Source organism: Ambystoma mexicanum, chromosome 12, assembly GCF_040938575.1.
Source record: "Ambystoma mexicanum isolate Mex_15411 chromosome 12, UKY_AmexF1_1, whole genome shotgun sequence".
Lineage (NCBI taxonomy): Eukaryota > Metazoa > Chordata > Amphibia > Caudata > Ambystomatidae > Ambystoma > Ambystoma mexicanum.
Window position 1 is genome coordinate 1,140,420,554 of NC_090936.1, and position 12,013 is coordinate 1,140,432,566.

The following is a 12,013-nucleotide window of genomic DNA, read 5'->3' on the forward strand; positions in this document are numbered from 1 at the left end:
CACTATTATTGATTTGGAAGCAGCATTTTCAAAAGGTAAATGTATTGACAATGATCTGTATTTCCCATCTGGAATTGCTTACTGGAAAGATTGGATTACCTGTCTGGAAGTGCCCACATGCGAAAGGACGCTCTGTGCAAAGTAAGAAATATGCACCAAATATTTTGAAAGAAATGTAAGAACATTTCTATTTTTGAATACTCTAAAGCAGCAATCTTTTTACTAGTGTAAAATAACTATTGCAATTTAAAAAATTGCAACAGATTGGTAGAAAGTGATAAGTTATTTTCTTCAGAATAGAGCCAAATACAAGATAAATAGTAAAGATGCACACACCTCGTCATCTTCATCTGTGATGTCCTGATCATCATCTTCATTGTACTCTTCAGAGCAAAGAGACTCAACATCAAACTCAACGCTGAACTGGTCAGATTCTGAATCACTTGCAGACGGTGAATCAAGATTCTAAAGAAATAGAACATTTATTAAATAAAAGGATTGATAATACTTGCATTATAAAGACTAACATTCCCACTGGATATATAGGACAAATTCACATATCCTAAATTGAGCAAGAACAAGAGCTGGGCTTGGGTCAGAGCCAGTAACATCCTATGGTGGGACTACGTGTGTGGGGGAACAGGGGCCTGCGGGTGTACAAGTCGAGTGGTGTGGAGTGTGCAACTGGGGCACATCTCAGAGGGGGCTTGTGTCAAAGGCAGGAGGGTTACTTAGGAACATTCTTTAGTCTTAACTTTTCAGCCTGTGGATGGATCTTCACCACATTGGGCTTGCAGACTATCCTAAACTATGCAATCAGGTTTAAAAGTTATAATGAACTGCCAAGCCCACCACCCAAAATGTTACACCATTAGCACAAAGGGGAGCCAATATATTTCATTTAAGGGAATAGTGTGCGTGATTAGAGCACTATGCCGATTGCCTTTTTAAATTTAAAAAAAAGAATAAAAAACATTAAGTAGAAACGGGTTGTCACTTTTCTATGTTGATGACAGACATTGAGGACAGACGGAGTGGTCGGCAAAGGACCAGAGCGGTGTGCAGGCAGTAATTAGGTAGAGAGTTGTGGGCGAGAGGGGTAGAGAAGCAGGTGGGAGTAAAGGGGTAGGGCAAGTGGGGAAGGGGAGGTGGAGTGGGAGAAGCGCGGACCACTGAAAATAAAGAAATTGTGGCAGGGAAGTGGCACATGAGGCTGGAAAGGAAATGTGGCTTATACTAAGTGCAACCCTGCTTTTCCTAGACTACACCACCAGGTGCTATTACGCAACATTAAAATGTGCACAAAGTTTCAAATGGTACACCATCCAAACACTACAGTGTATGTGCCGAATCGGAAGAGGTCGTCCCTTCTTTCCTAGGGAGAGACCTTTCTCATGGGGCCAGGGTGGTGCGTCCACAGTACGGTGCACTGAGGGAGACATTCCCCCCCCCCCCCCTGGAATTGGGGAGGACCATTACCAGACCATTTTCAGAACGTGGTATGACCCAGCTTCAATACACTCAACCCCTTCTCCAATATCAAACCATCCAATGTATTTTGTTGTCAAGCCAACCAACCCAACATACATGACAAGACTCAAAGACCAGAAAGTACGAGGTAGCATGTATATGGGTTTTGAAACTGGTAATGTGAAGATGACCGAGAGACCCAAGGATCACACTGGAGAAGCCAAACTCAAACTTGGTCCAGGACGAAAGGACTATTTGGGTGGCTGCTGAGCAAGTCCTCTGTGCGTCACAAGACCCTGTGAAGCGCGAAAGAGAGAATGTGTAGCCGGGCGAAGTCAGAAGGCTACAAAGCCACTACACACCCCACTGGTTAACCGAACACCAGCGGAGCATCAAGAAGGGACGCAGCTGCACAGAAAATGCTGGTAGCTGCACATAAGAAATAAACGAGTATGCAGGTTGCCCAAGAGGTGCTAGAGGTCAGGGGAAGCAACAGGGTGAAGATTCGAGAATAGGAGGGTCTGGGACCACGATTGCAAAATAAACAAACCAGGAAGGGTTGGATGCTTGGCAGGAAAGTAAACCGAGCAGACACTATACTTGAGTCTGGGACCCTGCACCCATATGAGAAACCAAAGTTTATAGTGACAAAGATTAAGAGGGTCTGGGACCCGGCAAGAGGGACATCAACGAGAGGACGCTTGCTTGGCAGGAGAGTGCCAAGCCATTTGGAATACTGCGAGTCTGGGACCTGCCCCCCTGTGGGATGTTGAGATTAAGAGGGCAAATAACCCCTGAAAAGGAATCCTACGCTGGGCAGCAGAGTGTGCCACATTGGTGGGATAAAAAACTGAATCCATGAAGTGGATCCTTGTGACATTTTACCAACAGGGATGAAGGGGCTCAGGAGCCCTAAAGGAATGAAAATAAACACCGACTACTAGAGAGACTGGGAACTTTCCTGTTGGTTTAAGTTACCACGAACACTGACTTTGAGACAAGATCATCCTTGCACAGTTACTTTAGATTAGTGTTCGGGACAGAGGTAGGTTTTGAGACATGACAGTGACTGACTTTAGTTTTGGACGTCCTGACAATTAGACTCGTTTTCTTTGAGGTAGGTAAACCCCTAGTTTTAGGGACAGAAAGATATTTTCCCAACCTTTTTTAATTAGATTGTATTTATTGAACATTGGTATGGCGCCTATACAGTCAAGGTGTTTCCAGGTCGCCTCAAGATGAGGGGAGGGGGCGTTAGAGGAGAAAATCAGTAACGGTCCTGCTAGGTCTTGTGACATTCGGATCATGCAAGAGCAGCATAGTAGTGCACAGGGAGGGGGCAGGTCAGGGCGGAAGAAGAGATGAGGGAGAGGAAAAGGGGGGGAAGTGCGGGGAGGGGTGGGCCCAAGGGCTGGGAAAGTGCTAAGGGAGCAAGAGGGCAAATGCCAGGGGAACAGGGGTGGGGAACAACTAGTTAAGTGTAGGGTGGGCCAGACAATAGGTTAGTCAAGTAAGGGTGTCCAAGGGAAAGTGCTGGTTAAAGGGGTGGTCAGGGAGGATTTTGGATGTAGCGAAGGCCTAGAAAGCCTTGTGGATGTTGCAGAGGGTTTGGAATTTGATCCTTGCAGCCACCAGGAGCCAGTGGAGAGATTCTAGGGCTGGAGAGATGCAGCCCCTGGGCTTGAGGCCAAGTATAGGTCTTGCAGTCCTATTCTGGATTAGTTGAAGGCAGCGGAGGGAGGAGAGGCAGGTTGAGGAAGAGGCTGTTGCAATAGTCCAGCCTGGAGAGAACCAGAGCGCTGGAGACGTTGAGTTTCTGGGGGAGGGTGAGGAAAGGGAGAATGCCTCAGAGGAGGTGAAGCCGATAGTGGGCCTTCTTGCCAAGGTGTTTTGCCACACACAAGGGTGAGGTGAGAGGGCCCAAGGAGGGCAGCCAGAGTAGGAGTGAAGGAGGGGGCAGGAGTCCCAATGAGAAGGCTCTCAGTCTTACTGATCAGTAGCAGCACACCATGCCTGAATAGCACTCAGTCAGGAATGAGAGAGAAAGGAGAGGTAGAGGGGAGCTTAAAGGAGAGCTGTGTGTCATCAGCATTACACTGGGAATGAGGAGAGAAAGTTGGGATCAAGTGGGCAGGATAGAAGTTGAAAAGTTAGGGTGAGAGGATAGAGCCCTGAGGGATGCCGCAAGTAGAGAGTGAGGTGAAGGAGTGAAGGGTAGCCCAGTTGAACCTGGGAGGGTTGATCAGATAGGAAAGATCAACCAGTCCAGTGCCTGGTCCATAATGCCAAGGGTACCACAAACGATTTGTGAGGATGGCATGATTGACAGTGCTGAAGGCAGAGGATAGGTCGAGGAGCATAAGAACAGAAGGTGAGTTGGACTTGAGGTTTGAGAGCAGGTCTTCACAGGTGTTCTGGAGAGCAGTTTCCGTGCCTCTGGCTGCTCTCAAGTCAGACTGAAGGTCGTGGAGACAGCCAACGGATTCAGTGTGAAGGATTAGTTGGGAGATGACCAATTTCTCCCAAGAGTTTGCCCAAGAAAGTGGTAGCCTATACCCAAAAACATGCCACCAATGTGTCTGGGCCTTACTTGTGAAATAAAAAACATACAAACACACTTGGTCATCTACAAGTACACAGCTAATGGTCACTTGCAGGACAGAACGATTACTGGGTTAGGTGGTAATATAAAAAATAATTCTTTACAAAAAACATTCACACACTTGGTTAAAAGCAACAAAGTTACGCACCGTAGTGACTGATGTACTACTAGAGGCCATAGTCCCTGTTCCTCCATACTTGGGGGATATTCCGTCCTTTGGGACAGAACAGTAACACTTTATGATGGCATCAAAAAATATTTTTTATTTTTGTGTGTGACTTTAGCCCCGCCCAGCACATTTCACTTCAGTACTTTTCTATCACCAAGGTCGGTATACATACTAGCAATATGAGGGAGCCTTTTAGCGGGGAAGGCGGGCCAGGAGTAAGAAGGAAATAGGACTATGGAGTATGAGTACTTTAGCCCTGTCCTCTTTACTCTATACTTGTGGGAGATTCAGAAGTACTGATGTATCTGGGTGGATCAGAATATTCCCTTACTTAGGTTCCCAAGAATGGCCTGACCAAACTGAGCGTCCTTTAATGAACTAAGGCCAAGGCAGTAGTTTCACAAAAAGCTGAGGGATAAGCCCAAGTAGCCCCCTTTTGGATGGTGTCCCAAGGAATTAATTATTTAAGCGTCTGCAGCAGCTTTTCCCCGCACCAGGTGTGCAAGGACGGCCTTGGAACCTGCAGTCCCTGAACGGTGTAAATTACCAAAATGCAGATTATCCAGCGGCTTTAGAGGTTGGTTTTGTTTTCAGAATTCCAAGCGTGACAAAGATGAGGAGATTCTGAAGTCCTTAGTTCTTTCTAGAAAGAGAGCCCTCCTAGCGTCAAGGTTTTGAAAGACCATGCTTGCTCTTGTACTGAGCTTGTGTGGAAGGTTTGCACGCTCCTTGGATTATGCGCCTATCCTCCAAAAGACTGAACTGAGCTATGGACCCAACCTCAGGAACTAGGTCTTCAGACAGTTTTTCTGAAATCTAACTAAGGGCTTAGTAAAACCATTTAACTGAGACAGTATAAGACTCCAAGGCCGTACCACCCAAGTTCAGGGTAGCGCAGACAGCGCAGCCAGGCTCATCTTAGGAGGGAGAGGGCTGCAGAATCAGTACAAAGAAATTGTAATGCAAATGGTCTAAAGAAACACCATGTATTGTAAAAATAAAATTATTTAAATACAAGGAGACCCAGATAAATCTTGGGGCAATACAACACTATGCTTTAAAGTACGCAGATCAAAGCATACACCCGATTTGGAAATCCAACAACATTTCTAGGTAGGTCAGACCTTTGTAGGCGCATTCGGTATAGGGCACACCTATTCTTGGGGAGTAAAACCATAAATTACTTTCGGATTACTTATTATAGTAAAAGTGTAGTAGACACTGTCCGTTCTACTGTGACATTCAGCAAGAAATCACAGAAACTGGACAATATACTTTTCTGAATAGTGGAACACTTACTCTAAGAACAGTAAAAACCTACAACTCTGATTCTGGATAACAGTTATTCTAGGGGAGTTGGACCTTGAGGTGTAATATTCAAATACAGTTGCTTTTCAGTTCACAGACTAAGGGAAGCAATAACTTGTTAACTTATTTTTGGATGGCACACAGCTATGCAAGGTAAGTAAAACCTTGATATACTTTACTTTTGGAAGGAGAGACCAGCAATCCAAGTATGTATGACCTAGGCAAAACTATTCTGGACAGGCTAACAGCAAGTCAGGGGAAGCAAGACACAATTGGGGACATGCAACCAATTATCCTAACAGGAATCCAAAGTGAAACCAACAGCATTCATTTTGGGAAGAGGGGAACCCAATTCACAGGTGAGTAAATTAACCTTCCATCTACTTTGTTAGAATGGCGAGACAGCAAAACTGAGAATACTCATTTAAGAAGGCACACAGCTTATTCCAGGTAAGTAAATCCTATATATACACTTTTCAGAATGGCAGAACTTCTCTAAGGTAAGTAATAACGTTTTTCTAACTATTCACTGAGTTTAAAGTTACCAACCAACTCTTTTACAAGAACACTTCTCAACCCTTCTACTTTTCAAGGCAGACCCTTTAAATTATCTAGCCCTTCCCAATTCTAGTACACAGGTTGTCTCAGAGGCAGAAGAGGGACCCTAGTGGTCTAGGAGCCAGAAGTAGGCAGGGTGAGAGAGGGCTCACTTACAGGCAAAGTCAGAGTGCCTGAGAAAAACTGAGCTAACAAGTTATGTTACTCAGCATTTATATAGCGCCTTATATATCATTGGTATGACCTCAAACCGCTGGTAGGTTGAATGCCCTCAGGAACCGCAGTTCAAGTCAGTACAGAGAGAGTGTTGTATGGTGCGTGGGCGCACCGGATATGTGTGCAGCTGGTGTGGTTGTTGTATGATAGCTGCTTCTTAGCGGTAGATGTGGCGCTGAGGAAATCAGTTGGATGTGTTCAGTCTGGAGGGTGGACACCCAGACTGAGTTCTGGCTGCGTTAGGCCTGAGGAACGCCCAAGCTAGCCAGAATGTGCTCAGCTAGCTGTGTTTTATTAGGGTGATGCATCCATCCGCAGCATCTGCACCATCCACAACACCTGTGACATCTGCGCTGTCAGGGTCATCCGCACCATCTACGCGATCCAAGACATTTGCTTGGTCCGTTCAATTCACGCCATCCGTTCAATCCCTCTCATCCGTTCCGACACTCTAACCGTTCCGCCATTCTAACCGTTCCATCCCTCTCATCCGTTCCACCATTCTAACCGTTCGATCCCTCTCATCCGTTCCGTGCAAACCGTTCCATCCCTCTCATCCGTTCCACCATTCTAACCGTTCCATCTACTCTATCCGTCACGTCCCTATCCCTCCCTCCCTCCCTCCCTATCATTGCGTCCATTCCATCTGTAAGTAGTTCACTTTGAAAGTTTAGGGTCCAGGGACTTCAGAGAAGACACCCTATTAGGATTCCAGCACTGAGCCTGGATGAACTGGACGAGAGATCTCCCAATCACAGTAGCACCCCAAGGATACACAGGAATCACAAGAGACTGAAGGTAAGGAAATACCCCAGTCAACACAGTACCTCAGTACGGAAGAAGTGTTGCAGCAGGAAGACTTCAGGATACGCAGCCAAAAACAGTTGATGGATTCCTTTGTCTAGAAGAGGGAAGACAGGAATGTGGAAGGACTTTTAGCAGGGATCACGGAAGAAACTCCAGGCAAGATGTTCCTCCCCGCTAGATGCAGCTCTGTGGATTTGGTGCCTTTCAGGAGCACATACGATGACAGAACATCGCAGGTCGGATTCTCGTTGTTTGCAAGGTCCAGCACTCTGATGAGGGGACTTTTTGGACTTGATTCACGCCTCGGTACGCCCAGCAGGATGGCCACAAAGTTTCAGCAAGATTCGGAATTTCAGAAGACTGCACTGCACAGTGGTTCGAGGTCCCGGGATATTGCAGCCCTGCAAACTGGCAGCACGATGTGGGATGGCTCAAAATGCAGATCTTGGCTTTAGGGGGTCACGCCAGGCTCTCTGTTGTCCGTTTTGGGATCCCCAGGTTGATTGGAAGGAAGGGTAAGAGGAGGCTTCAGTTACACAGCAGGCTCTCTGGAAATCGCTACGTCCTTCGCCCTCTTTGTTTCAGCTCCAGTGATCCACTTGTCAGCAGCTTCCAGGTTCGGAGTTATCAGGAACTACTACACAACCTCTGCATTCTCTCCCCGCATTTTACAGCGAGGGGCAGTATGGCAGTCCAATCACGACAAAGAAGAAAAGATGATTCGACATACAAATACTCCTGTCCCCTGCACACTGTCAAATAATGTATATTGAATAACTTATTATGATTCATTGAGACCATTGTTCAAGAAAGATTTCATGACAAGCAGATCTTTGTAAAACAATGTATTATTTGATTGTCAGACAAAATGTCAATGTACAGAGTGAAGCAAAGATCTAAGGCCATTCTCTGTGGCTGACACGCTTGGAGGACTTTCCCCTTCCTCAAGAGCCTCATCGGACTGAAAGGAAAATTTAATACAAAAGAAAGTTGTCAAAAAATAATCCGGATAAAAAGGTAGTCCTAACAACCATCATGCTATATACGTTATATACAATGAAAGCATCCTAACAGAAACCCCCAATCTCGGACTGTTGTGCGACAATATTTTCATGAGGACGTTAATCCACAGATATTTATATCAAGTATTTCAGGTGAGTCAAACTCTTGTCTGAATAATCATCTATATAACATGTGTATTACAACGTTCAAAGTCATAGTTTCGAAGTATCTCTTAGATACTTGGAAACTATGCCTTTGAACATTGTTATAACTCCGGATAATTTTTTGACACAGTTCTTCTGCATTACATTTTCCTTTCAGTCCATCAGGGCTCTTGAAGAGGAAAAAGTGCTAGAAACGCATCAGCCACAGAGAACGGACTTACATCTTTGCTTCACTCTGTACATTAACATTTTGTCTGTGAATCAAAGAATACATTCTTTTACAAAGATCTGCTTGTCAGGCAACGTGATCTATTTCATCACTGTGCTGCTGCGGAATTGGCATCGACATTTTTATTGGCGCAGTTATGGGCGGCGCAGTAACCACATTTACACAATCAAGTCTGACTAGCTTTCTCGCCCTGGGTTGCAGTTACTGTGTCCTGTTAACAGAGGGCATCATGCAAATGTTCGGACAAAACAGCAGCGAAGGGTCTAATTAACAGATTATATTTTCAGGTCTAGCTTCTTTTCCCTTTTTTTGCATGTTTAGGTGGGTGCTACCTGCTGCCTTACAGCTGCTTCAAAAGGCATTTGAACATTTAAAGTAACAGTGCAACCTGAACATAATATAACCACATAGTATAAAAGGAAATCTGCATCTTAATATTCCCTCCACCACCTTAACCTCTTAAGTGCCATTGAGGTTCCCCCCCCAGTGCCAATGGCTTTTTTTTAAAATCGCGGTATTCACCGCCCAAACCCGCCAACATTTCCCCCCTCATTAACCCCTTAAGAGCCACCGACGAGCCGGCTCGTCGGTGGCATTTAAAGGGTTAATAAGCAAAAGCTATAAAAAATGATAAGAAAAGGCTTTAATTCAGCTAGAATATTTTGCTCTTCTGGCCCGAGCCTGTGGATTGCCTACAAAACATGTGCAACATAAGTGAAAAGTTTAGGAATTATGGCCAGTAGGCTGTAACGCGTGATCTTTCTTAATCAGCTTTGGAAAAATAACCCAAAAAAAGTGGAGGCCTCCAAGGAACAAGTTACTTACATGTAACTGTTGTTCTCCAGCATGGGCCTGGCATGGATTCACATGCTCATGAATATTCCCCGTCGTCAGGCTGGGAATCCTCGGTAAAGAAAAAACCAGTATCAGTTTCGTTTCTGATCTGTCTTTCGTAGTAATAACCAATCACTGGTCTCTGCGTCATACTGACCACAGCCAATGACTGCCCTCTACCTAAGCACCGCCTCTGGCAGCCATCTTCAGATTTGAAAGCACGTGAAGTGGCAGTATGACCAAGTGAAGAGCCACAGAGGGGTAGGCGGGAGGGTTCGCATGTGAATCCATGCCAGACCCATGCTGGAGAACAAATGTTACAGGTAAGTAACTTGTTCCTTCGCCAGCATGGGGTCTGGCATGGATTCACATGCTCATGAATAAAGAATACAAAGCAGTACACACATGCACAACCACGGGAGGTGGAAAAGGCTCAACATTAAGCATCACATCAACTCAACATTAAGCATCTTACCTCCTCACCAGGCTCACCTCAGGCGAACAGGTTGCGCAGCACTGCTTGGCCGACCCTGGACTCCTCCCTGGAATCCCGGTCGACGCAGTAGAATTTCGTGAAGGTGTGCGTCGACCTCCACGTAGCAGCCCTGCATATGTCCAGCAGGGGCACACCAGATAGGAACGCCGTGGTAGCTGCGATCGCTCTGGTGGAATGGGCTCTCGGACGGCCAGGCAGCGGTCGGTTTGCCAACCGGTGACAGTACATGATACAGCCGGAGAGCCATCTGGAGATGGAAGCCTTCGAGAGAGCCTTCCCCTGATTGACAGGTCCAAAGTTCACAAAAAGTTGTGACGTCTTCCGAAAACCCTTCGTGCGGTCCACGTAGAACTTCAGCGCTCTAGCTACATCCAGCGAGTGCAAAGTCCTCTCAGCCGGCGACGAAGGCGACGGGAAGAACACAGGTAACACCAAGGGTTCGTTGAGATGGAAGTCCGACGGTACCTTGGGCATGAAGGAGGGGTGCGTCCTGAGCACTACCCTCGTGTCGTGGAAAGTCAAGTACGGGGCCTTGCAGGAAAGGGCCTGGATCTCTCCCACTCGTTGTGCGGAGGTGATGGCCACAAGAAAAGCTGTTTTCCACGATAGAAACTTCAACGGGGCCAAGTGCAGAGGCTCGAACGGAGGTCCCATGAGCTTGGTCAGCACCACGTTGAGCTCCCACGCCGGGGCCGGAGCCTTCACCGGCGGGAACGATCTGAACAGTCCCTTCATGAACTCTTTCACCAGACGATGGGACCACAAGGACGTCCGCCCCGTGGTTCTGGTGTATCGGGAGATCGCAGCAAGATGAATCTTGATGGACGCGTGTGCCAGACCAGCTTTGGCCAGCGTCAGCAGGTACGGCAGTACTTGGGGAGCCGTAATCCGTAGAGGGTTAATCTTCTGTGCGTGGCACCAGACAGAGAACCTCTTCCATTTGTGTCCGTAGCATTTCAGAGTCGAGGACGCCCTGGCCTTTGCAAGAACCTCTCTGCAATCGGCCGGTATGTCGTATCCTCCAAACTCTAGTGCTGCAGGAGCCAGGCCTGCAAGTTCAGCGACTTCGGGTCGTGGTGGAGGATGGCGCCTCCTTCCCTGGAGAGTAGATCCGCGTCCGCCGGCAGCTTGATCGGCGGGGACGCTGACAAGTCCTGAAGGTCCGGGAACCATATCTGCCTCGGCCACGCAGGTGCGACGAGGATCATCCTGCACCGTGACCTCTTGAGCTGGTTGACGAGCCGGATTAGCAGAGGCAAGGGAGGGAACGCGTAGAGGAACAGGCCCTCCCAGGGGAACGAGAAGGCATCGCCCATGCTCCTCGTCTGGGGAAACCTGCTGGCGAACCTCCGGCACTTGGTGTTCGTCGCCGTCGCTAACAGGTCTATCTGGGGTGTGCCCCACCGTCGGAAGAGGCGATCCACCAGATCCTGCCGTAGTTCCCACTCGTGGCACGAGCGCAGCTCCCTGCTGAGTGAGTCGGCGATGGTGTTTTTTATCCCTGCCAGATGAAACGGCACCAGAAAAATCCCTTGGGCGACTGCCCAATGCCACAGGTCCTGCGCCTCCTTGGACAGCGCTGGGGACCTGGTTCCGCCCTGTTTCCTGATGTAAAACATGGTGGTGGTGTTGTCGGTGAAGATCCTCACCACCTTGCCCTTGAGGGACGGAAGGAAGGACCTGAGGGCCCAAAACACTGCACGGAGCTCCAGGACGTTGATATGCAGGGACTTCTCCGTCGGGAGCCAGAGTCCCCTTGCGTGCAGATTTTCGGTGTGCGCTCCCCACCCTTCCAGGGAGGCATCCGTGGTCACAGTCTCCTGGTGGGCTGGGGTCTGGAAGTCCATGCCCGCCGTCAGATGCGTGCGGGTGCCCCACCACCGTATCGCTCGTCGGAAACTCTCGTCGAGCTTGATCCTTTCCTCGAAGCTGCCGTCGTCTGGATCCAGCGTGCATCCAGGAATTCTTGCAACGGGCGCATCCGGAGCCTGCACATGGGGATGAGGTAGATGCAGGAAGACATCATCCCGAGGAGGGACTTGATGGACCTCACCTTGGCCGCGTCGGCCACCAACATCCGTTGCACCTTGCCCAAGATGGTCCTGGTCCTCTCCTCCGACGGGGAGGCCAGAAGGGACACTGTGTCGAGCCTCGCTCC

The 12,013-nt window shown here is 48.0% G+C and overlaps 1 protein-coding gene across 4 annotated transcripts in view; it reads right to left on the reverse strand.

Annotated features, from left to right (window-relative positions):
* MDM2 (MDM2 proto-oncogene) overlaps positions 1–12,013 on the reverse strand; it is a 359,362-nt gene that overhangs the window by 57,334 nt on the left and 290,015 nt on the right. For all 4 annotated transcript variants that reach the window (XM_069629717.1, XM_069629715.1, XM_069629716.1 and 1 more), the window contains one exon: positions 337–465. In XM_069629717.1, coding sequence (XP_069485818.1) covers positions 337–465 — 129 coding nt within the window. The remainder of the gene's footprint in view (positions 1–336; positions 466–12,013) is intronic.